This window comes from Sus scrofa, chromosome 2, assembly GCF_054392235.1.
Source record: "Sus scrofa isolate SSC_HxYL_T2T_F1_AM1 chromosome 2, Sscrofa_HxYL_maternal_Yorkshire_Landrace_v2.0, whole genome shotgun sequence".
Lineage (NCBI taxonomy): Eukaryota > Metazoa > Chordata > Mammalia > Artiodactyla > Suidae > Sus > Sus scrofa.
Genome location: NC_139384.1, coordinates 43662391 through 43686370, shown reverse-complemented (window position 1 = coordinate 43686370; position 23980 = coordinate 43662391). Strand labels below are relative to the sequence as shown.

Sequence of the window (23980 nt, the reverse complement as noted above, 5' to 3'; positions counted from 1 at the left end):
ACCTACCTCCTCCCCTCCCCATCCCAGGCCTGATCCAGATTCCCTTTAAGCATCTCCTTTCTCCTTGGACTCTGGGCTCAGTTGAACAGCTGGGAGGAATGAGATCAGACTGTCTGACATAAAGCCCTGGTAGAATAACATGTCATGCCACTCCAGGAGCATTTGCATCTTAACAGGCAGCTCCCTAAACCAGAACTAGAAAGGGGAGCATGGGCTAGTGGTAAATACACCATCAGTTGAGGAGCTGTACTGTTGTGGGGATGTGATAGGGACTCAAGTCCCATATGGGTGTTAGATGAATCAGTATATTTCAAACCAGAGTTTGTATTTTCTTTAGGGACACACCCGCAGCAGATGGAGATTCCCGGCTAGGAGTTGAATCAGAGCTACAGCTTCTGGCTTATGCCACAGCCACAGCAACGCGGGATCCAAGCCATATCTGCAACCTACACACCACAGCTCACGGATCCCGGACTCACTGAGTGAGGCCAGGGATAAAACCCACATCGTCATGGATTCTAACTGGATTCATTTCTGCTGCGCCACAATGGGAGCTCCCTCAAACCAGGGTTTTTACAGGGATCCCTGGCAGGAGCTAGCAAAAGAACAGAGGAGGAAGGCTCAAAGACCCCTTGTTCCAGGAGCTTCTTGAGTTGTGTGTTTTTTTTTTTTTTTTTTTTAAAGGAAGGATTTTCTGTTGTGAAACCTAGTGAGCTGGTGACCATCCCCTTCTAGCTTTCAGATGCTCTAATTCTCAAAACGTGGGAACCCTGGGCACTAAAGAGTCAATGTCCTGATCCCTTCAAGTCCCAGAACTCTGAAGACACATCTATCTGGAGTGAAGAAATGGGAAGAGGGCAAGATGAAGCCAGCAAGACTTTCCCTCCTACACCCTGGGCAGGGTGCGGGGTGCAGTGTGGCTGTGGTAAAGGGGAAGGTAGGGCAAGGCTCAGTCAAAAGAGGGACTGGTCACTTCGCACGTGGGTGGGTTTTGACCAAGCTCTCAGGGGTCTGGGTTCTGCGTATCCTCCGCTCCCAAGCTCATCTCCTTGGTCCCTGCTGCACACCATGGTCAGGAACAGGCGAGGGTGCGCTCAATTTATTGTCCCTTCACTGAATGTTTACATTGACAAGCACCACAGAGTGAACTGTGCTTCCCTCACTGGGACCACACAGAGGACAGGCCAAGAAGCCCTACATTACAACATCCTCCTGATGCCTCGGCTGGGCTGGAGCTCACATAAGGTACTTTGATTTCTTCTGCAGACTCTCAGTGATGGATGCTAGAATTGACTTGGCATCTTTGTCTGAAAGAGCAAAGCAAGTACTCATTAGTGTTAATGATGCTAGGGGCAAGGGAAACTCCAAATTGCTGGGTTTGCAGTCACTATGCAGGAACCAGGGGTTCCTCAATCCTCCCAGCCCCCGTCTTCCAAGGTCAGCTGAGTGTGTGAGGCCAAGAGCTGCCAGTCATTCAGCATTTACTATTTGCCATGCATTGTGCCAGGCACTGCTATGCACCATCTCATTTAATCCTCACAGCAGCCCTAAGACACACATGGGAAAACAAACTCAGAGTGACTTGCCAAGGTCACATGGCTGGTCAGTGTTGGAGCCAGGGCCCTGGGCCCGTGTGCTTACAAGCAGAATTAAGTTGTCAGGGATCTCTCTAGCTGTGGAATGAAAGCTGGATGTCTCCCATAGTGCCTTCCCTGGCCTAGTTCTCTTACACAGTTCGCAGCCACTGTGGAGGCAGCATTTCTGTGCCAGACACTTAGCTGAGCACTTGGGAGACAGGACACGGTCCTTTCTCCAGAGAAAGTCATCTCTAGCAGGATGAAAAAGGTCTGTAACCATGGAGACCATGGACACCAATAGAGTGCCATGGAGACTTCAGAGAGTGGCAGAGGATGAGGCTCGAGAGAGAGGGTGGCAGGGTTAGGGGAAAGCCTTGTTGATTGTGATATTATCTGATAGATCATGGAAAAGCTAGGAGGGAGATGAAGCAACAGGGAGCAAGGCAGGACATCTTTGCATTTAGGGAGTTCATGCTACTAGCTGTTTAGCTCTGAAGACAGTAGGGTAGGTAGGAAGAAATAAAATATTTCCCTATATGAGCAGACATCACACATGTGTGTGCAGAGGGAGGGCCTTCAGTAAATTCCCTTCAGTGCCTCCCATCTATCCTTATCCTAGACCAGTAGCATGTGGAAATTCCCAGGCCAGGGGTCAAACCCATGCCTCAGCAGTGACAACTGGCAGATCCCTAACCCACTGAGCCACCAAGGAACTCCCAGTAGTTTTCAATCTTGGTTGCATATCAGAACCACTAGCAAAATGTTATAGAGATTCCTTCCAGATCCCTGCCAGGGAGATTGTGATTGGAAAGTCTGGTTTAGGGCTGATCACCAGTATCTTTTTCAAATGCAAGTCTAGGCCCACCCAGAGTTGCAAACTACTGACTACTGACTACTGAGGGGTTGCAAACTCCCAGCTCTGCAGAGGCCAGGCACATAACAAATGATATGGAGAGGATGGGACAGTGTTACCGACGATGGCCGGTTAGAGAATGTTTACCCCACCCAATGGCAGAAGAAATAGTGCCAGCCATAGGAATAGAGTCAACAGCCCACGAGATCACCATTTTGCGCCTCTGCTACAGACAGGACACAGCCGGAGCGCCCGCACCCTCCCCAGCCGGCCGGGTGAGGCGCCCTCACTATAGACAGTGAGCTTGCAGCTGCTGCGGTCCTTGCCCAGCTCGTTCTCCACCAACATGCTGTACTCGCCGCTGTCCTTGAGCGTGCAGGTGGGGATGACGATAGTGCACACCCCGCTGGTGGAGTTGTACCAGAATTTGGAATTGGCTGTGATGTTGACGTCGCCCTTGTAGAGGGTCACGGTGGGCTGCGGGTTCCCCAGGAAGGCGCAGGTCATGGTGCAGTCCTGGCCACGCAGCACCCTGTGCGGCCTGAGCGGGATCAGGAAGGGCGGCGCGTGGCGCCAGTCCTGCTGGTACGGCTTCGGCTTGGTGCTCAGGTCTTCGATTGTGAGGGCTGGACGGGCGGGCACCCCACCTGCTGCGCGCCGGCTTAGAGCTCAGAAGGCACCCCGCAGACCCAGCTCAGGAAACCCCCATGACCTAGATTAGATTCCCACACGCTATGAGCTCTGGGCCCTGGCTTTATATTAGTTCTTAAGGTTCCCCTTCCGCCACCCTCCCATCCTCATGCCGCGGCTGGTTTCCAAGACCTAAACCAAATCTGGGGATTTTTTATGCTTTTACAAACCGGGAAGTCCTAGACGTCTTTCCCGCCGCCAGTTTCCAGACTCGAGCTGTTACCTGGCTTGCAATTCCCCATCCAAGTTTTCCCCAGTGCCATCCCAGCCTCCGCTCTCTCCAATTTAGGCCCTTGTTTCAAGTTTGCCCAAGCGATCCCTACCCTCAACCCCTCCCTCCAGGGTTTCTGGATGTCATCCTCACTACGTGGACCCTCCCTGAGTCCTCACCCCAGTTGATTCCTCTGTACAGACCGCGTCTCTGCTCCACGCTCCCGCCCTTTCCTCCTGCACCCACCATCAACCCCTTCCCCAGGGGACCTCCCCACCTCCACATTAGTCCCACGCCTCAGAACACTCTGAAAGAATATTCTCCCCTAGGCTTCCAGACCTCTGCTTTTCTCCCCAGGATCCCCTACATTAACTCAGATTTTACCTCAAATCCTGGGTACCCCTGCCCACCCATTATCTCATCCCCAACATCAGGGATCCTAGAGGTTACCTGAACCTCCAGACCCCAGACTCACTCTTGTCCTTGTTGACATGCCAGGTATCCTTGGAGTCAAGTGGGTCACTGTCACCGATTTCGTTCCGGGCCAGTACTCTGAAGTAGTACTTCCTGCCTGGGATCAAACCCGTCACCTATACTTGTTGCTGAAAACACACTCTGCCGCAGTGAACCAGGTGGCGGTGCTGGCATCCCGCTTCATGATGACGTAGTGAGCCTCGCTATCCTCCTGCACATGGGGGCTGTGGTTCCAGGTCAGAGTCACGGTGTTGGGGACCTCCTCAAACAACTGTCGGTTTGTGGGTGGCCGTGGAAAATCTGGAAGAGTCCGAAGATCCATCAGTAACCCTGGAGGGGGTTAGCTAGAGTTGTGTGACCCCACCCCAGCCGCCTCCCAAGCCCTAAGGAGGATGGGATGGAGCACATTTACCTTCTTCTTCATCCTCTTCTTTTTTTTTTTTTTGCTTTTTTAGGGTCACACCCATGACATATCCAGGTTCCCAGGGTAGGAGTCGAATCTGAGCTACAGCTGCTGGCCTATACCATAGCTCACAGCAACACCAGATCCCCAACCCACTGAACGGGGCCAGGGATTGAACCCACATTCTCATGGATACTGGTCGGATTTGTTTCTGCTGCGCCACTACAGGAATGCCATATTTACCTTCATCTAAATCTCAGGCAGCTGGGGTCTTGGGGTCAGAAAACCTTTTTTTTTTTCCCCCCCAAAAGGCCACCTGTGGTATATGGAAGTTCATGGGCTAGGGGTCAGAACAGAGGTGCAGCTGCCAGCCTATACCACAGCCACAGCAATGTGGGATGTGAGCCTCATCTGCGGCCTACACCACAGCTCATGGCAATGCCAGATCCTTAACTCACTGAGTGAGGCCAGAGATCGAACCCGTATTCTCATGGATACTGGTCAGGTATAACCCAATAAGCCACAACAGGAACTCCCTAGAAAGAACGTTTTTGCTTCTGTTTTTTGCTTTTTAGGGCTGCACCTTGGCATGCGGAGGTTCCCAGGATAGGGGTCGAATAGGAGCTACAGTTGCTGGCCTACACCACAGCCACAGCAACAGCAACATGGATCTGAGCCATGTCTGCGACCTACACCACAGCTCATGGCAACGCCAGATTCTTAACCCACTGAGCGAGGCCAGGAATCAAACCCGTAACCTCAAGTTTCCTAGTCTGATTCGTTTCTGCTGTGCCACAACAGGAGCTCCTACGGTTCAGGAATTCTAATGAAGCTATATGGCCATGACACTGGGACTGTGAAGTTTCCCTAAAAGGGTTCTCCAGATGACCGTATCACAAATTTTAAAAGTATTCCCAATGATATATAGGCAAGTTACCCTAATTTTTTTTTTTCCCTTTTCTAGGGCCGCTCCTGTGGCATATGGAGGTCCCCAGGCTAGGGGTCTAATTGGAGCTGTAGCCGCCGGCCTACGCCAGAGCCACAGCAACGCGGGATCGGAGCCATGTCTGTGACCTGCACCACAGCTCGCGGCAACACCGGATCCTTAACCCACTGAGCAAGGCCAGGGATCGAACCTGCAACCTCATGGCTCCTAGTCAGATTCATTAGCTTCTGAGCCACGACAGGAACTCCACCCCAATTTTTAATGGTTTCATCTCCATCTAGCCCTTCTGTCCCTTACCCATTCTTTGCTCTCTCTCTGCCCACTGACTTTACTCTGCATATTCCCTGAAGCTCACCAGATATGACTGCAGAGGCTGAAATAAGGGCTTGGTCCTAGTTCAATGCCTCTGGGGCTTCAAGATATTGAGATAAAGTAGAAACAACCTTCTCCATTAAGGCAACAGCTGATAAAGTCTTGCTCTGTGGTGCCAGAGATTTCACTATCTTAAGATGTGACTATACAGTGGTAAGAACTCAAACAGGTGCGTGGACGTCCCCGCCCCAGGCCTCTGCCCATTGTCATACCTGCTACACGCACATGGATGTCATAGGATGCCTCTCCAAACTCATTCTGGAGCAAGATGCGGTACACTCCTGAGTCAGAGCGCTTGGTGCTGTTGATGAGGAACTGCGAATGGTTTTTGCTTTTGGTGATGGTTTTTGCTTTTGGGGATGCCATCCTTCTGCCAGATCACGTTGGGTGGTGGTGAGCCCTGGGTATTGACAGGAGATGGCACCAGGGGTCAACGGGGTGTTATGTGTGGGCAGGCCCTCACCCACTCTTAAGGAGTCTCCAGCCAGGCTCTAATGCCAGGGGTCTGGCGAGGCGTAGAGCCAAAGGCTGAGACTATGATAGCTCTCTATAGCAGCATCTTGGTTAAGTGGTGGGCATCTGGGGGCCAAGGTCAGGAATGACTCACAGAGAAGGTGGCATGGATGCAGACAGCTGTCCCAGTGCGAACCACCATGTGACTCTTCAGCCGGGTGCTGAGGTCAAACTTGGGAGCAGCTGAGATAGAGGAGACAGAGGTGGGGGCATGGATCACTCTTTCCAGAAGACTCAGCTTTAAGCCTCCCCTCCAAAGCCTTTCCCAACCTCTCCTCCTTCATGCTCTCCCTGCAGGCCACACAGACCTCTAGCAACTGCAATGCTGTGAATTTTCCTCCATCTGTCTCTCTCTAATAGGAGATGAGACTCTAGGGCAGGTTTTGTGTCTTATTTGTTTTTGTATCCCTAACACCTCCCTTGTCACATGTATATATTCTTTGGCACACAATGCATGGTTTTTTTTTTCTTTTTTGGAAAAGAAGCCCCTGAGGTCATCCCTAGCTCTGTAAAGCCATGACAAATATGGATGGCTTTTTTTTTTGATCACAGCATCACCCAGTTTTTCCTGTGGGATGAGGTCCCAGAGAGGAAGGTGTGGAGCTAGGATGCTGGGCCCTAAACCGAAGCCCTTCCTGCATCCCTCACCTGGTGGTGGCATCACCCGGACCCCCTTGTCTAACTCCACAGGCTCCCCAACCCCAGCCTCGTTCATAGCCCGGATTCGGAAGAAGAATTTCTGCCTCTCAGTGAGGTCTCCCATTGTGGAGCAGGTGCCTGAGATGGGGATCTTTGTTCACTTGGCCCACTCCTTGGTGTCTTCAGCCCGCATCTCAAGGATGTAGCCAGAGGGTGGGTCTCCGTCCATAGGTGCCCTCCAGGCCAGGGAGATGCTGGAGTTGGAGGAATCAGACACGCGCAGGCCCTGCACCAGGCCTGGGGGTTCTGGTTGACACAGGCAACTAGTCAGCCCCCAAACTCCTCTCCACTCAACCCTGTGCCCAGGTCCCACACTCAGTACCCCTGACACCTAACTTTTACCCCCTCTGTCTTCTGCTCTCACAGTTCACATGCTCAATACCCAACCTTGCACCCTCAACAACCTCCAGGTTCAAGTCTCTCACTGACTCAGTACTTACACTCTTGAAGTCAATACCCTCCACATTCAATATACACTATACATTCACCCTCTCGATGTTCAAAACTCCAGCCTTTAGGAGTTCCTGCTATGGCTCAGTGGTTAACGAATCCAACTAGGAATCATGAGGTTGTGGGTTTGATCCCTGGCCTTGCTCAGTGGGTTAAGGATCCGGCGTTGTCATGAGCTGTGGTGTAGGTTGCAGATGCGGCTCGGATCCCACGTTGCTGTGGCTCTGGTGTAGGCCGGCGGCTACAGCTCTGATTAGACCCCTAGCCTGGGAACCTCCACATGCCGCGGGAGTGGCCCTAGAAAAGGCAAAAAGACAAAAAAACAAAAAAACAAAAAACAAAACAAAAACAAACAAAAAACTCCAGTCTTTGGCCCAGCGCATCATCCATGTGCAATATCCCATCCCTAGGCTCGGCACCCTCCCAATCATTTCCCTAACACCCCTTCTCAATCCTCAAACATGCCTCTAAGACCTCACCTACCCAGATATACTCAATGTTTGATCAAAACTTTTTTTCCACCCCACCTCCTCACTGTCCCTGACTCTCAGTCTTTATGTGAAGACTTGTTCTTGTGTGAATCCTGTCCCTCTCTCAGGCTGGCAGTTCCTGGAGAGTGCAGACTCTGTGACCCCCTCCTGATAGACTTTCCCAGGACGAAATCCTCTTTCTACCTCGAATGGCTAATTCCATTATGTGTTGGGGCCTGGCAGCCCCGTACTCACTGACAGGGTCCTTGGCTACCACCGAGCTGGACAGCATACTGGGCTGTCCGGGGCCTGCCTTATTCACCACTACAACTCGGAATTCATATTCTGTGTCTTCCAGGAGACCATCCACAGTGTACTTGGTACCTGGAATGGGAATTTGAGGGGTCATAAGGCCGGGGGTCCAAGAGGACATGGAAGTGACCATAGAGTGAAAGGACATGGAATTATATTTTTTGCTTTTTAGGGCCGCACGCCCAGCATATGTTAGTCGCAGGCTAGGGGTCAAATTGGTGCTACAGCTGCTGGCCTACACCACAGCCACAGCAACATGGGATCCAAGCCACATCTTCGATGTGCACCACAGATCATGGTAACGCTGGATCCTTAACCCACCGAGCAAGGGTAGGGATGGAACCCTCATCCTCACGGATGCCAGTCGGATTTGTTTCCACTGTGCTGCAATAGGAACTTGATGGGATGCTATTAAAATCCCCAAAGGGGCGTTCCTGTCATGGCTCAGTGGTTCCTAGCCTCGGAACTTTCATATGCTGCAGGTGCGACCCTAAAAAGACCAAAAAAAAAAAAAGATAAAAAAAAAACAAACAAAACCCAAAGGAGCTGGAGGATGGGGTATGTTCAGAGCAGCAGAGGTAGGTGGGTCCACCCAACAAAGTCTTCCTTTGTCCCTCCTGGGCCTCTGTCCCTAGGACCTCACCCTGGATGGGGTCTTTGTCCACTGGCACCCACAGGTTGCTGCCTTTCTTCCTCCGCTCCACAACGTAGCCAAGCACTGGGGCTCCCCCATCTTGGGTGGGGGCGCTCCATGTGATGGTCACGGCCTCTTTGGTCACATTAGTCACTTGAGGCTGGGAGGCAAGACCAGGGGGCTCTGTGGGAGACAGAGGGCGGAGCATGTAGATAGTTGCCCACCCCATGCTGACCTCCCTCTGGTCCCCTCCTTAAAATACTTAAGCCAATGATTGCTTTTTTTTTTTTTTTTTTAGGCCCGTGCCCACGGCATATGGAGGTTCCCAGGCTAGGGGTTGAATCACAGCTACAGCCGGCAGCCTATACCACAGCCACAGCAACGCAAGATCTGAGCTGCATCTTCGACCTACACCACAGCTCACGGTCCTTAGCCCACTGAGCGAGGTCAGGGATTGACCCTGTGTCCTCATGGGTACTAGTCAGATTTGTTTCCTCTGAGCCACATAGGAACTCTGGCATCAGCACTTTTTAAAGACCTCAAGAGATTCTAAGGTGTAGCTAAGATGGAGAATCACTGATTTGATTTTTCCAACCTGTGTGATCCCCAATGGCACAGTTTGTAATGTACTATCTTGACACATAGAGACAGAGAGCTCAGTTGGGAGAAGTGTAGTAAGTAATTAATTAACAATCATAATTAAAATGTCAGTGGTGAGAGTTCCCTGGTGGCTCAGTAGGTTAAAGATCTGGCATTGTCACTGCTGTGGGCCATGTCTGATCTCTGGCCAGGGAACTTCTGCATGTCATGGGTGTGGCCAAAACCTCCCCAAATGCCCATGTGTCAAGGGTTTTCTTTGGAAAAAAAAAGTTAGAATGGATTCAAAGTTATCCAAACATCACTCTCCTTTGGGTAAGGGATGGTTTCTGGAATAGAGAAACAAGCGGGGTATTTCCCTGGAGTTGTGCACAGTTCTGGATATACACACGGGAGCTGGCTGTGCACGTGACCTGACTGGAAGAAGTTGAGAATTCCTGCCCCAAATAATGTTCTGCTCTTAACCCTAGAATTAGTCTGTTTCATGGGACTGCTAGAGATGACCCTGTGGCATCCCCCCCACAGACCAGCATTCCTCACTGGCCGAACAGCCCCCACAGTGGCCCCCGAGTTCCCCATTGAGCATGGAGCCGTCTCACTGACCAATAGGATTTCCTGCAAATACTTCCTCTGTCTCCAGCGGGTCGCTCACTCCTTCTGAATTGACGGCCAGGATTCAAAACTGGTAGGCTTTCCCCTCTTCCACCTTGTTGCTGGAGAATTTGGTGACTTTGCTGCCCACCTCGCTGACCTTAATCCAGGGCTTCTTGCCAACTGCTCTCCGTTCCACTATGAACTGTGTCACAGGTCACCCGCCGTTGTCCTTTGGGGCTTTCCACTTCATGTGCACACAATTCCCGGAGAGCTCCAGGAACTCCACCTGGCCTTGGGGAGGCTTGGGACGGTCTGAGGACAGAAGATAGTGTCAGAATGGGGCTTTGGAACAAAGGACCAAAACCACTCACCAGAGGTTCACCTGACTGGGACATGGCTAGATTCTGAGTTTTGTGGATCCCTAAGAGTTTGATCCCTGTTCCCCTGAGATTCCATCTGCTGGGAATAGGTGACCTGGAGACCTGCAGAGCCCCTGCTTCAGCATATGTCCACTGGTCTTCTTTCAGACAAGGTCTCCAGTACTTTTTCTGATTATAGTTTATTTTATAATAACATGTCTGCCAGTTTTCATCCCTTTGGGGTTGAAGGACTGCTGGGGATAATTCACTCCGTGTCCCCAGCACTGACAACACAGAGGAGGTGCTCAACCATGCTGCTGAACCGAATTGAAACCTAAGCCATCCCAACCCACGGCTTGATGGACATGCACGTGGAGGAGGTGGTGATGGGGTGTGTGTGTTGGATGTTGAATGAAAGAGTTCACTAAGGCCAGCTCCTCCTCTCTTTCCCTAACTTTATGTTCAAACCCCATTTCTACTCCCCTTCCACCTTTCCCTACAACCCCGTTTTATCCCTAATCGTATCTCCCCTCCCCTCACTCTACTTCACTTCCAACTCCAGTTCTCTTCCCAACCAAATTTCATCCCTAAATCCCACTTCTCTTTCAGCTCATTTCCACCTTAGTTCCAACCACTTCCTCATCTCCAAGTCAATCACAATACTTAAGGAACATGTGAAGGTCTATTATGGGCTGTGCACTCTGCTACATTCTTTAAATTCCCTTGAGATAGGCATTTAAAAAGAACATCCAGTTTCAGATGAGACACTGAAGCTCAGGAGAGTTAACTGACTTGCCCAAGGCCACCTAGTTAGGACCTTAGGAAGTGGGCTTCTAGCTGCAAAGCCAGGACTTCAATCCCATGCTTAGCCCAAACTCCAATTCTCTTCTCCGCCTGCGTCCTAAGCCCTGAGCAGCAGGTGCCCCCAGCCCAGCCAAGCCAGGGTACTGCCTTCACCCAGCACGCTGAGGTGCAAAGTGGCTGTGGCTGAGCCGTAGTCATTCTTGAGCTTGAGCAGAATAAGGCCGCTGTCCTCCCGCACACAGTTTGAAATGGTGAGCAGCGCTTGCTCTTCCCCAAGCTTCATTGACATGCGTTCCTCCTCCGTCACTTCAATGCCGTCCTTGTACCACGTCACTTTGGGCAGAAGCTTGGCTCGGAAAGGCACCTTGATGTTCGCCGTGTGGCCCACCTTCACGGTCACGGGGTGTGCGGCCAGCGCCTCCAGTAGCGACAGGTCGATGATAGGAGGATCTACAGGGCGGGTCGGCAGGGAAGACTTGCCCAGGAGGGGTGGGGGAGGAGCCGAGGGATGGAGGAGGAGCCTATGGGACTGGGGGAGGAGCTAGGAGCAGGTGGGTGGGCCAAGCGTGGTCTAGATTTGTCTACAGCGGGGGCGGGTGGGGGGGGGGAAGGGGTGATTTTACCTGCAATAAATACTGAGGCTTCACTCTCTGCACCCCTGGCCCGGAATGTGTACTTGCCCTCGTGCTCGGGCCCCATATTGGGGAAGATGAGCTTGTGCACCGCACCCTGCTTCACGATCTGCACGCCAGGCGAGCCCTTGATCTGTGGGGTGAGGAGAGGGCATGAGTGTGAGTGTGTCTGGTGGATCCTTTGCTTCTCCATTCCCTTCCCTGGCCGTTGCCTCGGACCTCCTTGCCATCCTTCAGCCACATGCCCTCCACTTTCTCGTTGTTCAGAACTACGCACAGCTCAGCCGGGGTCCCGGTGGCCGCGTGCACATCAGACATCCCGCTCTTCACCGTGGCCAGCCGCTCTGGAGACAAAGGAGGCAGGGCCTGGGTTAGGATGTTGAGTGGAAAGGGTCGAGGGAAAACGACGCGTGCGGGGGCGTGGGGTGGTCTGTCAAAATCATTTATGATGAAAAGTTGCCAGTCCTGGTGAAGTGGAGACAAATCCGACTAGGAACCATGAAGTTTCGGGTTCTATCCATGGCCTCCCTCAGTAGGTTAAGGATCCTGCATTGCTGTGAGCTGTGGTGTAGCTCGCAGATGCGGCTCAGATCTGGCGTTGTGGTGGCTGTGGTGCAGACTGGTGGCTACAGCGCCGATTGGACCCCCTAGCTGGGAACCTCCATATGCCGCGGGTGTGGCCCTAAAAAGACCAAAAAAAAAAAAAATCGTTTATGATGAGCAAGATGTTTGGAATTGGGTGAATGGGGAATTGACAGTGGAGGGATTGAAGCAGGTAGAGAGAAGGTTGAGGAAAACAGTGGCTGAGGAAAACAGTGGCATTGGGAAATGGCAACCAGGAATTACAGGAGATGGCACATGGGAGGCTGGTCATCAGAGGTTGGTCAGTGGGGACTTAGGATGCTCAGGTGAAGAAGAAGACTAGACAACAGAGATGCAGGTGGTTAGTGGAGTTGGGATCTTTAGCTGTGGTTATGCTGCTCTATGGGATACTCAGCGCTTACTGGGAGTTGAGGGTCAGGTCAGGTCAGTGAGGAATGGTCAGGGACAGCAAGTAGGGGCTGGCCAGGGTCAAAGGGTGTGAAATGATCGGGGTTGATAGGCATGATCAGAGTCTGGAAGTAAAGGATGGATGAAGTCAAGGGATTTTGGACAGAGTTCAAAAGATGAGGAATGATCAGGGCCTGGGAGGTCGGAGATGATCAGAATTTGAGAGATGGGGGTGGTCCCGGGGCAGGGGGAGGTAGAAATAAATCATGGTCTGGAGGAGGGTTGAAGTCAGCAGGGTAAATGGTGAATTCCACAGTAAGAAACTATTAGGGCGGGGCGGCGGTGGGGATTGGTCAGTGAGGACTGACAGGGTGCATATATACCCTCCACGGTGAGTACAGCAGTACTGCAGTATTCAGTGGGGTCCCCATCCTGCATGGCCACCACCGTGTACTCGAGGCTGTCACTGAGCTGCGCGTCATCAATGACCAGCTCTGCTCGCTTGCCCTCATGGCTCGTCCTGTATTTGGGGCTATGCTCCAGCAGCTGCCCGTCCTTCTTCCAGCGCAGGGTCACATCCTTGGACGTCAGCTCACACTCAAGGCATGCATGGCTCTTCTCTTTCACACGTACATTCTTGAGGTTGCTCGCAAACTTTATGGGGATGCCTACAAAGTCAGACAAACACTTGGTCCTGCTCCAAACCTCCCACAACCCTTCTCTACTGCGTGATGTTGCCCCAGTCTTCTTTTTGACCCCAGAAAGCACAAGGCCGTGTGACACGGAGTGCGTTTGCATGCAATGTGTGACTCACAGAGGTACCGGGCAGGGGAGAGTTCCAACTCTGCCTCTCACTTGCTAGCTGATGGTATGCAATGCATTCTCCCTCTGAGTCTCAGTCCTCATACGTAAAATAGGACAATAGCTTTTTACCTCCTTACAGCCCTGCAGTCAGTTTCTCTAATGACTGGAACTCCAGCCATAATTGCATTGTCTCTCAGTGTCTGGACATGTATACATGCTGTTCCCTCTCCTGAGAATGTCCTCTTCTCTTCCCCTTTCTCTGGAAACCATACCTCTTTTCGTTTCTTTTGGTAAAGCTTGGCCATCATTTCATCACATCCTTTCTGACCTTGCCAGGTGGTACCTCTTCTTTGGGTTCTCACAGCCCCCATGTCTCCCTCCATCACAGCAATGATGATTCCATGTCACATGTCAAGTGTGGTTCACGTGTGCGACATGCTTCCTGATGTATCCACCATCACATGAAACTCTCTAAACTAGCTCTAAGAATGCAAGTAGTCTAGAGTGATGTGCTGTAATATATGATATTAGAGCCCTAAAAGTTAATAATTTCTTGGCCGATGATCTCCCCGCTGGTAGTAAGATCCCAGTGTGTCTTGACTCCTTGCTTGAGAACTTTTGTTCTAGTTCCATTTCCCCACCTGCTTCTCCCTCTAGACTAGGAGTTAGGGAGGAGAACCCTCTATCTTCCTAGTATCCATGATAGGCCCTTGCAAGGAGAAGATGGATGGATACATGAATGGATGGGTGGATAGCTGATGGATGGATAGATGGATGGGTGGATGGATGAATGCCCACCCCTCAAGCTCTGGCCCAACCACTCACAGTCAGTATTGAGCTGGGCCTTCTGAACCAGGTTCCCTACCTCGGCAGAGACCTCGCCACTGTCGCTGAGTCTGGCATCCTTGATCTTAAGCGTGTGGGTCAGACCATCTTCAGACACTGTGATCGCATACTCGTCATCCCTCTTCAACTCCTTTCCATTGAACTTCCACACAAAGTTGGGCACTTTCTTGGAGAGGCGGATCTCAAACACTGCTGTCTGGCGCTCTGTCACCTTCGTGGGCTTCATCTCTCCCAAGAACTTCAGTGGCTCATCTGCAGCAAGAAGTAAGAGGGACAGTCATTGGGCTGCATTTCTGGGCCTGCTTGAGGGGTGGGATGGTGAAGGGGGGCAGACAGATTCAGGTATCACTGGCCTCCTGTAACCCACATCCTTCCTTTCACTGCGCTTATGAATCCTGGCATCCTCCCCAGGAATGATAAGACCAATTTTTAAATGAATATTAATTTGTCTGATTTTAGATATGTTCCAGGCACTATTTAGCCAAATTGCACATATTAAAGCATCCATTTATCACGTAGGAAGAGTCTCCTATTAATTCCCATTCTACAGATGGGAAAACAGAGGCAAAGAGAAGTTGCATACCTTGCCCCAAATACACAACTCATAAGTTTGACAGGTGCAGATATTTGAACCCAGTAGTTTAACTCCAGAGACTGTGGATTAACCATCATGCTACACTGCCCAGGGCCCTTTGTCTCAGTCCTCCCCCTTAGACCCCATGTTCGTTTCCTCCGCTAATTCCCAGCCCCATGCAGTCCTTGCATAGCCCCACAGTCTTTTCTCCCATTTCGCCATGGACCCCATCCCTGGATATTCCTCTCCCCTGACCCTGACTGTGTCCTCCTATGCCTCCTGGTGCCCACACGCATACCCAGGACCGTGAGCTCTGCATTCATCCGCTTGTTGCTCACGCACAGGCTGTAGGTGCCTGCGTCGTTCATGTTCACGTTGGTGATTGCCAGCATGTACTTGGTGCCCATCTGCTTCGTGTCATACCTGCCCAGGGAGTACTGGATCCTCAGGGGCTCATCATCCTGCCTCACGGAATAGGGAGAAAAGCTGATGAAGGGGTTTAGGAGATTTCTAGTGGTCCCCATTCCCCAAGGCCAGCCTGAGCTGGAAGGTGCCATATCTATCTCTCCAAAACCCTCAAACACATTCAGACGCCTCTAAGATGTCTCTAGCCTCATCATCTGGCTGGTGGGATCTAGGATCCCTGCCTGCCGCGAGGCCTGAACTCTAAATATGCATGAGTGTCTACTAGACACTTTCTCTTAGAGGCCCAGATGTTTAGTGACCTTCAGGACTCTCTACCCAGCCTTTTCAGATGGGTAGACTGAGGCAGACAGAAAGGAAAGTAACTGTCTTAAAGCAAACAGCAAACTAGTGGATCACTGAAGAATAAAGCCCAGCTCCCAGCCAGTTTCAACCATACCAGGGGGTAGCCTTTTGATGGGCTGGAAGAGAGGACATGGGTGATGGGTAATGAGAGGGTCTTTGAAGGGAACAGGTGCAGAGAAAAAATGATATTCCAGGGTGGGCCTGCCTAGGTGCTCTGCCCACCATGAGCCACGTCATTTTGATATTGGGGTCCTTCAGCTCCATGATGCATTCAAAGACCACCGTGCTGTCCACCTTGGTCTCTATGTCTTCCAGGGGCTTCAGAATCCGGATGGTCTGAGAGATTGTGATAACAAAATGGCAGACCATCTGGAGTCTGCTTAGTCTGTGTCCCCAGTCCTGAAGGAGCCCCTTGGGGGTCTGGGGAGAAATGACCAGGCTGATTAGATAGCTGTGACTTCCCTCCCCCAACCCCCCACATTGATTGACTTGCAGATTTAGGGGGAAATGGATATGGGAAGGGAAAGGAACCACCGTCTGTGGAACAGTCTCTGTATACGTAGGCCCATTACACAGGTCCTCTAAGTCCAATAATGAGGCTCAAGAATTATAAGAATGAGAGTGAGAATGAATGAGAACACCACCACAGAACACATGAAAGAGGAAAGCATAATTTTCATTGCGCAAATGAGGAAACCTAGGTCCAGAGAAACACCCCGCCTTCCAAGGATACTCAGTTAATAAGACAGCAGAACTGGAATTTGTCTTTTTTTTTTTTTTTGTCTTTTTGCTATTTCTTGGGTTGCCCCTGCGGCATATGGAGGTTCCCAGGCTAGGGGTCGAATCGGAGCTGTAGCTGCCAGCCTACGCCAGAGCCACAGCAACGCGGGATCCGAGCCGCGTCTGCAACCTACACCACAGCTCACGGCAACGCTGGATCGTTAACCCACTGAGCAAGGGCAGGGACCGAACCCGCAACCTCATGGTTCCTAGTCGGATTTGTTAACCACTGCGCCACGACGGGAACTCCCAGAACTGGAATTTGAATCCAGGTCCATCTGACTCCAAAGTCCATGCAAATACATCAGGGAGCAGTGAAGAGAGGAGAGATAGAAGGAAGGTGATTTAAGTTCCTTTCCTGCCCCTGCAGTACAGTTTGCCCTTACCTGTGCATGCGCAGAGCAGGAAGACCTTGCCATCGAAAGTCACTCAGGCACTGGAACTTTTTTGGTAAGGCCTAGCCCCTGGCCTGCAGCCCCCTGCCCCCCTGATGGACATTGACCTCCACCTCCACTTTTTTCATCTCTTTGAGCTTCTTGAGCAGCCCCTGGAAGTCGGTGAAACCATACTCCATGCAGACCTTCTCAAAGTCCTTCTTAAAAGGGCACCTTGGACAAAATCTCCAGCATCTCTTTCTCATCTGTCACCTTCTTCTGCTTCTTCTTGGGAGCAGGGGGTCCCCTGGAAGGCAGAGGGTACCAAGCTTGGACTTAAAGCCCTTCTCTGAAGACAAAAGGAGGCTTTTCGAGCCTTGAGATGCCCCTCCCCACTCCATGGATCCTCGGAGGATGGGCTGTTAACTCAGAGCCCTGTTGATAGGGCTTCTAGAAGCTCTGGCCTATAGGGTGGGGGTTCCACGCCCTGGACAGAGGAGCCTCCGAGCCTCACCTCTTCTTCAACATCTTTTTGAAATCCACTTTTTCTTAGCCTGAGTACAGAGAGAGGGATGGGGTCAGACAGGGGGAGGTTGGTCCCCAGGAGGAGGGGGCAGGCTCACCTTCGGTCACCGGCAAGGACACAGTATAGATGGTGTCTGCATGGTCATTGCTTGCGATGCACTTGTAGTTGTCAGAGTCATCCGAGGTCAGTGGCTCCAGCTGGATCAGAGTTAGGCCATTAGTGGGGGAGGTGGGAAGAGAACCACAGAGAGACAGGAAAGGAAGGCGTTTTGGGGGATGGCAGAGGAGCTGAGAATTGGATGTAGGTGTGGATGATCGAGCAGCTTCTCTGATTGGGAGGTGCCAGGGAGCAGTCAGTGTGAGTGTGTCTGTGTGAAGCCTGATTCCACATTAGATTCCCTGCCTTGGCTGTGAGCTTCTGGAGGACAGGGACTTCCCTGGAGTGGTCACGCTACCTGCAGTTTCTGGCACTGGGCTGAGTACTCCTCTGTACCAGGCATTTGGCGGAGCCCCTGAGGAAACCGTGGTGAATGAGCCTTGGTGCCTATAGAAAGGCACTGACATAACCCCTGTGCTCCTAGAAAATGCTTGCTGAATGAATGAGCTTGGCCAGTGGGCGGACTCTGGGGCCGCTTGTGTGTGCAGTGAGGGGCTGAGGGTCCAATCATGGATCTTTGGAAGGAGAAGGAAGCAACTCGCATCCCCGCGGAGGGGGGAGGCTCTCTGCCTTCACAGTGGGAAGTCCCGGCAGGACAAATTGGAACAGGAGAAATCATAGGCCTAGGTCTCTCAGGGACCCATCCCTTCCTTTCCTCAAAAGGTTTGGAGCCAGAGGCTGCAGACGATGGTTAGACCTTAGGCGGACTGGCTCGTGGCATTGCGTTTCTGAAAGACCCCAGAAACCCTCAACCTCACCTACATTCTATGACCAGCTCCCTCTCTCTGTCCAAGCCCTGCCTCCACTCAGTCTGGCTCCACCCACTATGGGCTCCTCCCCTTCAGGCCACACCCATCACTTTGGTCTCACCTCACTTTTGGGCTCCTTCACCTTCAGGAACCTCTTTCTCTTCCATTTGGTCCTGCCCCATGCCTGTCCTAGCTCTGCCTTGCCCTGCCCCTGATTTTGGTCCCCTGCTCACTCTGGCTCCAGCTCCTAACTCACCCTCTCTTATCCCGCCTCTCCTCTAGGGCACTGAGAGCCCCTTTCCCCATCTTCCAGTTCTTGGGTCTCCCTTGTGGATCTCTTGTCTGTGAGAGCACCGGGGGGCCCATCCCGGGGGGCCCAGCCTCCGGCCTTTTCCATAACTGGCCCCCTCACCTTCAGCATGTGCTCCTTGTTAATGCTGTCATAGAACATCTTGGCGGACTCCTTGATAGGGATGCCGCTCTCCCTCTTCCAGGAGACGTGGGGTTTGGGGTTCCCTTGCACCCGGGTTCGGAACACAGCTCTATCCCCTGCAGTGGGCACAGGAACCATTTTTGCCTCCAAACTGCACTTTCTGCCTGCTCCCAGCCCTGGGCAGGGGAGGGACCCTAGGCTTGGCTTGGTGTTACTGTGTATTGGGGGGACAATGGTGGTGGTGATGGTGGCCGCAGCCGTGGCGGTGGTGGCGGCTAGGGCACTGGGGAAGAAAAGGAAGCACCTGGGGGCCTGGGAAGACATTGGGAGAGACGTACCCTCAGGTGTGGTGACTGGGCGAGGTTTCTCCACGAACTCAGGGATGCTCTCGCCGGCAGGGATGCTGGAACTCCGGGTCACCAAGCGGAAGAACTCCGAAGATCTGGAGGACCTCCTTGTCATGAATTCCTCTGTGGTGGCAGGCGGGAGGTCAGAATGGGCTCTGGGCAGAACTTAGCCTGGGATTGAAGGGCTGACCTTTTCTTGAGGGGACAGTGGGGCACTTTAGGTCAGGGGAGTCAGGACTGGCTTTGGCCAAAACAAGGACCTTAGAGTCAGTGGGTCATTGTGTTATGGCTAATTTCAACCACTAGGGGAGCCAATGTCCTACCTACCCCTTAATGGTCAATCTCGTTAAATGGGTCAAGGTCTTAAGTTCTACTTTTTCCTCTTTTATTATTTTTATTTATTTAAATTAATTAGTTAATTAATTATGCTTTTCAGGGCCGCATCTGCGGTGTATGGAAGTTCCCACACTAGGGGTCGAATTGGAGCTGCAGCTGCCCACCTACACCACAGCCATAGCAAGGCCAGGTCCTTAACCCACTGAGTGAGGCCAGATATTAAACCCACATCCTCATGGATACAGTTGGGTTCATAACCCGCCAAGTCACAACAGGAACTCCTACCCCCCCCCCCCCCTTTTTGGTCATTTTTGGCCACCCTGTGGCCCATGAAGCTCCCGGGCCAGAGATCAGATCATAGCCACAGGCACAACCTAAGCCGCAGGTGGCAATGCTGGATCCCTAACCCACTGTGCTGGGCCAGGGGTTGAACCCGCATCTCTGTGGCTCCTAAGATGCCACCAATCCTTTTATGTCACATCAACAGCATCCACAATGGGAATTTCTGTTTTTATTTACTTTTTTTTGGCTGTGCCAACTGTGCACAGAAATTCCCAGGCCAGGGATTGAACCTGCACCACAGTAGTGACCTGAGCCACAGCAGTGACAGCAATGGATCCTTAACCTGTGGAGCCACCAGGGAACTCCTTTTCTCTTTTTTTAGAAGGAAACTTCTCTTTGGGATTTTATTGATCTCTTGGGCTTCTCTTGTGAAGTTCTGGTCACCCAGTAGCATTAAATAGTGATCAGAGGTCTACAGGCTGCACCTGGTCTACAGATGTTTTTATTTGACCTCTGTAATGTTTAGACAAAAAGTAACCACTTGGAGTTCCCGTTGTGGCGCAGTGATTAACGAATCCGACTAGGAACCATGAGGTGGCGGGTTCAGTCCCTGCCCTTGCTCAGTGGGTTAACGATCTGGCGTTGCCGTGAGCTGTGGTGTAGGTTGCAGACGCAGCTGGGATCCCGTGTTGCTGTGTCTCTGGCGTCGGCTGGCGGCTACAGCTCCGACTGGATCCCTAGCCTGGGAACCTCCATATACCGAGGGAGCAGCCCTAGGAAAGACAAAAAGACAAAAAAAAAAAAAAAAAAAAAAAGTAAACTCTGCTAAAAATGGAGAGGGAGTTCCCGTCATGGCTCAGTGGGAACAAATCCGACTAGTATCCATGAGGACGTGGGTTTGATCCCTGGCCTCGGTGGGTTGGGGATCCGGCATTGTGGTGAGCTGTGGTGTAGGTTGCTGACATGGCTTGAATTCGCTCCGATTTGACCCCTACCTAGCCTGGGAATCTCCATATGCCATGGATGCAGCCCTAAAAAAAAAAAAAAAAAAAAAAAAGGAGTTGGTAAAGAGTCTTTATCTGGGCTTGAACTCTGTGCACAAAGGGTTCTGAAGGAGAGGCAACAGCTGGGAGGACGGGTATTCAATATCCTGGTCCCTGGCCATCTTTTAATCACTTTCCTCTAGAGACAATGACTAAAACAATCTGTTCTGCTCTGAGACCGTTTCTCAGCTTTCCCTTGGATCCAACCTCCCCTAAGTCTGGTCCCCAAGGGCCGAGCGCCTGGAAACTCAAGTCACTTGTTTATATGACTCTCTCTACTGGCAGTTCCAAGTCTTCTCTTTTTTAAGTGGAGCAGGGCTAGCATTGTTACTCATGGCTGGTAAGATTGCTACCTCTCTAACTTCCTCCATGCCTGAAATCCTATTGCTGGAGATTCGTGCATTTGCCTATGGCTCTGATTGCCTCAAGCAATTAACAGTCATCCATCACTCATACACATCCATGTGATTGATTTTTCCTAAGCTGTTTTCCTGGAGATCCAATCTGTGGGTGAGCATCCAGCTGGCTAAGCTTTATCAAAGCACAGATTAGAAGACAGGTTGGGAAGGGTTTCTGGGGGTATATTGGGCTCTTGAGGGGCCCAGGAGTCGCCAAGACTGTAGAAAGAAAGGCTGCCCCAACCTGATCCCCCCCTTGCCCGCACTGCTCCCACTCTACTTGCCTCCCACGATCTTGGTTGTCTGGGAGAAGGTCTGCACGTGGGTGGTGGAGCTGGAGAACTCCATGGACACGTGTTTCTGAACCATCTGCTTGTGGTGAATGGTTGTCATGGTGACAGCAGGCGTGGGCACTCACCTGGGAGAACCAGGGAGAGGATGAGGCCACGAAGGACAAAGAAGGGAGCAGGAGAGAGACTCAGAGATGTCCTTATGTGTGTGTCGGGGGGGAAGGGACAGGACAGGTGGGCACACGGGGAGATGGCTGTGCAGAGGAGAGGTCAGTGGCAAGCCTCTTCTCTCTGGCCTCTCTTCTCTTCCCGTGGTGTCTCCCTTTCCCTGGTTGGCTACAAGGACCAATGGGCTTGTCCTCCACTGAGTGACCCCCAAATCCTTCCAAATCCTTGGAGGGGGAGGATGTAGGGCTTAGACTGACCCAGCAAATCCAGTAAGGCCCAGAGGGAGTTGAGGATATCTAGTGATAGCTACATGGAACTAGGGAGGCAGCGCTGGCTGTTTCATCAGAAGGAAATGAAGTCAGACCTGAGAAGGAACTTCCTGATTAAGCCATACCAGAGCAGGCCTTGAAAGGAAACTGCAGATCTTCATGCCCGGCCCTGGGGAGCCCTGGCATGGGGGGAATGCTAAGCCTGATGACAGTGTGTTTCTACAGCTTTGTCACTTGTGATATGGTAAAGACAGAGGTTACATTCTTATTTCCCAAATTTTTCCCCCCTCTGGAATTGATAATTCACAGTTAAAAAATAAAACAATAGAAACTCCGTGTGAAGGAGCTCCCTCCCCTCCCCGGCCCTCTCCCAACCCTCCCCAGCAGGTAACCACTTGCGGTCTCTGGGCTCCTTCTGGAGCTCCTTCACACAAACAGGAGCATGTCTTTGTCTGCACTGTCCTTTTTTACATGTAAAGTAGCCTCGTATACACACTCTTAAGCTCTCTTTTTACTTTATGCCTCGTGGAGAGCTTCCCATCCCAGTTCAAAGTTTCCTCATTCTTGTTAACAGCTCCATAGCACCTTCGATTTCACCAGAGTGGCAGTTTTAAAAACCCTATTCTGTTTAAGAGAAACTATCCAAAGACACTCAGGCCACAACCTTGGCTTCGGGACTCCCAGACCAGTGCCCTTCCAGGGGACTGCACAGTTTTCTTTCGAGCTGGAAGGTGTGGGACTAAACTTTACCCTCTCACCCGGTGATTGATACGTCTCTGCCTGGCCTGTTTTGCTCTCCCAGTTCTGAGACCAGCTCCCCTGTCCCAGCTCCTGCTGTCTCTGGGCTCAGAAGGTAGCAGACTCTGCCCTTTTCCTGAGGGAAGAGGGAAGACTTACCTTAGTGTGACCAATCCTTCTTAACCCTCGACTGCTTTGTCCACGGCCTTGGAGGCTCAGCTGGTGCCTGGGCTGCAGACTGGCCAGTCTCCTTCTCCCTTTGCCCCTGCAATGGGGCCACCAGGAGTCACTGGTTCCTTAAATGTCTGGCCCCCTGGGGGTGATCCCTTACTCAGGCTGTTCAGCTGCCCTAGGCTGGGACACTGCTTTGGGGGATGGGAGGGACTGAGACTGGGGCCAAGGCTGGAGGAATTTTCGGGACCAGGCAGGTGGGCAGGAGGCTGAGGGTGGTGGTCCCTGAGGGACTTTTTTAGCGCAGAGGTTTTGGTTCTTACTGCTGTCGGGTAGGACCTCTCTGAGCTGAGGAGTGCAGGGTAGTGTGAGTGTGTGTGTTCCCACAGGGCTTGGGGAGCAAAGCAACAGGTCTCTGTTTTCCAGCAACTGAACAGGGGTGAGTTGGGGAGAATCTAGTGGGTCTGTCATTTTGCACAAATCCTGAGGGCGGCCACCACTGATGCTGTGCCTTGACAGCCTGAGTGGCCTCACGGGGCCACCTGGGGAGAGAAGAGGGAACTGTTGGTTCTTCTCCCCCCTCCCACTCTTGCAGCACAACCCCCTGATCTGGGCAGGAGGGTAGTATGGCTGGAGTGCAGGCCCCCATGCTCTGGGACCTCCACCCCAGACATCTCTTGTTCTTCCCTATGGGCAGCCCAGACCCTCAACCAGCCCCCTCGAGGCACACTGCTTACCTTGTAAGGACCTGTTGGTTGGTCAGCAGCCCTGCCCTGGCCTCCCTCCTGCCCTGGGGTGACCCACACCTGTCAGCAGGGGCACGACAGCTACTTTTGCTGCATCCCTGGGGGCTGGGGTAAGAATAGAGCGTGAGGGCTACCCTCAGCCTAGGCCTTACAAGGGAAACTGCTGGGTTGCAGCTCTGTTGGGACCTGCAGGGGCTAACATGGGATAAGTGGGCTGGCCAACAGAGAGGGGCCTGGGTGTGACCTGAAAGTCCCCCTCCCTCAGCCTTGACCCCTCTGTTGAAGCTGGTGGCCTGCCAGACACTCTTCTTTCTCTGGAAGCCTCCAACACCTGTCCATGAGGCTCCCCATTGCCCCTGGCTCCTTGCGGGCTGGGAGGGTGGGGTGTGTGGGAGTCCCTGCCCAGGGACTTTGGCTTACTCCCAACCTCCACCAGGAGGCGCTAGATATCATAAAGGCCAGGCTGTGTGTGTGTGTGTGTGTGTGTGTGTGTGTGTGTGTGTGTGTGTCTGCATGCCCACATGCACTTGACTGTGAACCTATACCAGGAGGAGGGGCATGAAGGGAGGTACAGGGGGACGGGAAGTAGAAGGGAGAGGCAA

At 52.2% G+C, this 23980-nt stretch overlaps 1 protein-coding gene across 1 annotated transcript; it reads right to left on the bottom strand.

Moving 5' to 3' along the window:
* Window positions 1-1095: 1095 nt before the first annotated feature.
* Window positions 1096-23841, bottom strand: IGSF22 (immunoglobulin superfamily member 22). Its single transcript, XM_085011821.1, is given in 27 exon segments — window positions 1096-1307; window positions 2721-3056; window positions 3807-3923; window positions 3926-4105; window positions 5739-5875; window positions 5877-5926; window positions 6134-6222; window positions 6688-6984; window positions 7914-8042; window positions 8614-8787; window positions 9805-10107; window positions 11112-11408; window positions 11582-11723; window positions 11810-11934; window positions 12964-13248; window positions 14210-14482; window positions 15103-15265; window positions 15795-15908; window positions 16855-16953; window positions 16955-17033; window positions 17241-17280; window positions 17350-17449; window positions 18570-18706; window positions 18929-19060; window positions 21281-21414; window positions 22621-23174; window positions 23370-23841. Coding segments are annotated over 25 exon segments (3978 nt in total). The 5' UTR covers window positions 21390-21414; window positions 22621-23174; window positions 23370-23841; the 3' UTR covers window positions 1096-1236.
* Window positions 23842-23980: the final 139 nt, after the last annotated feature.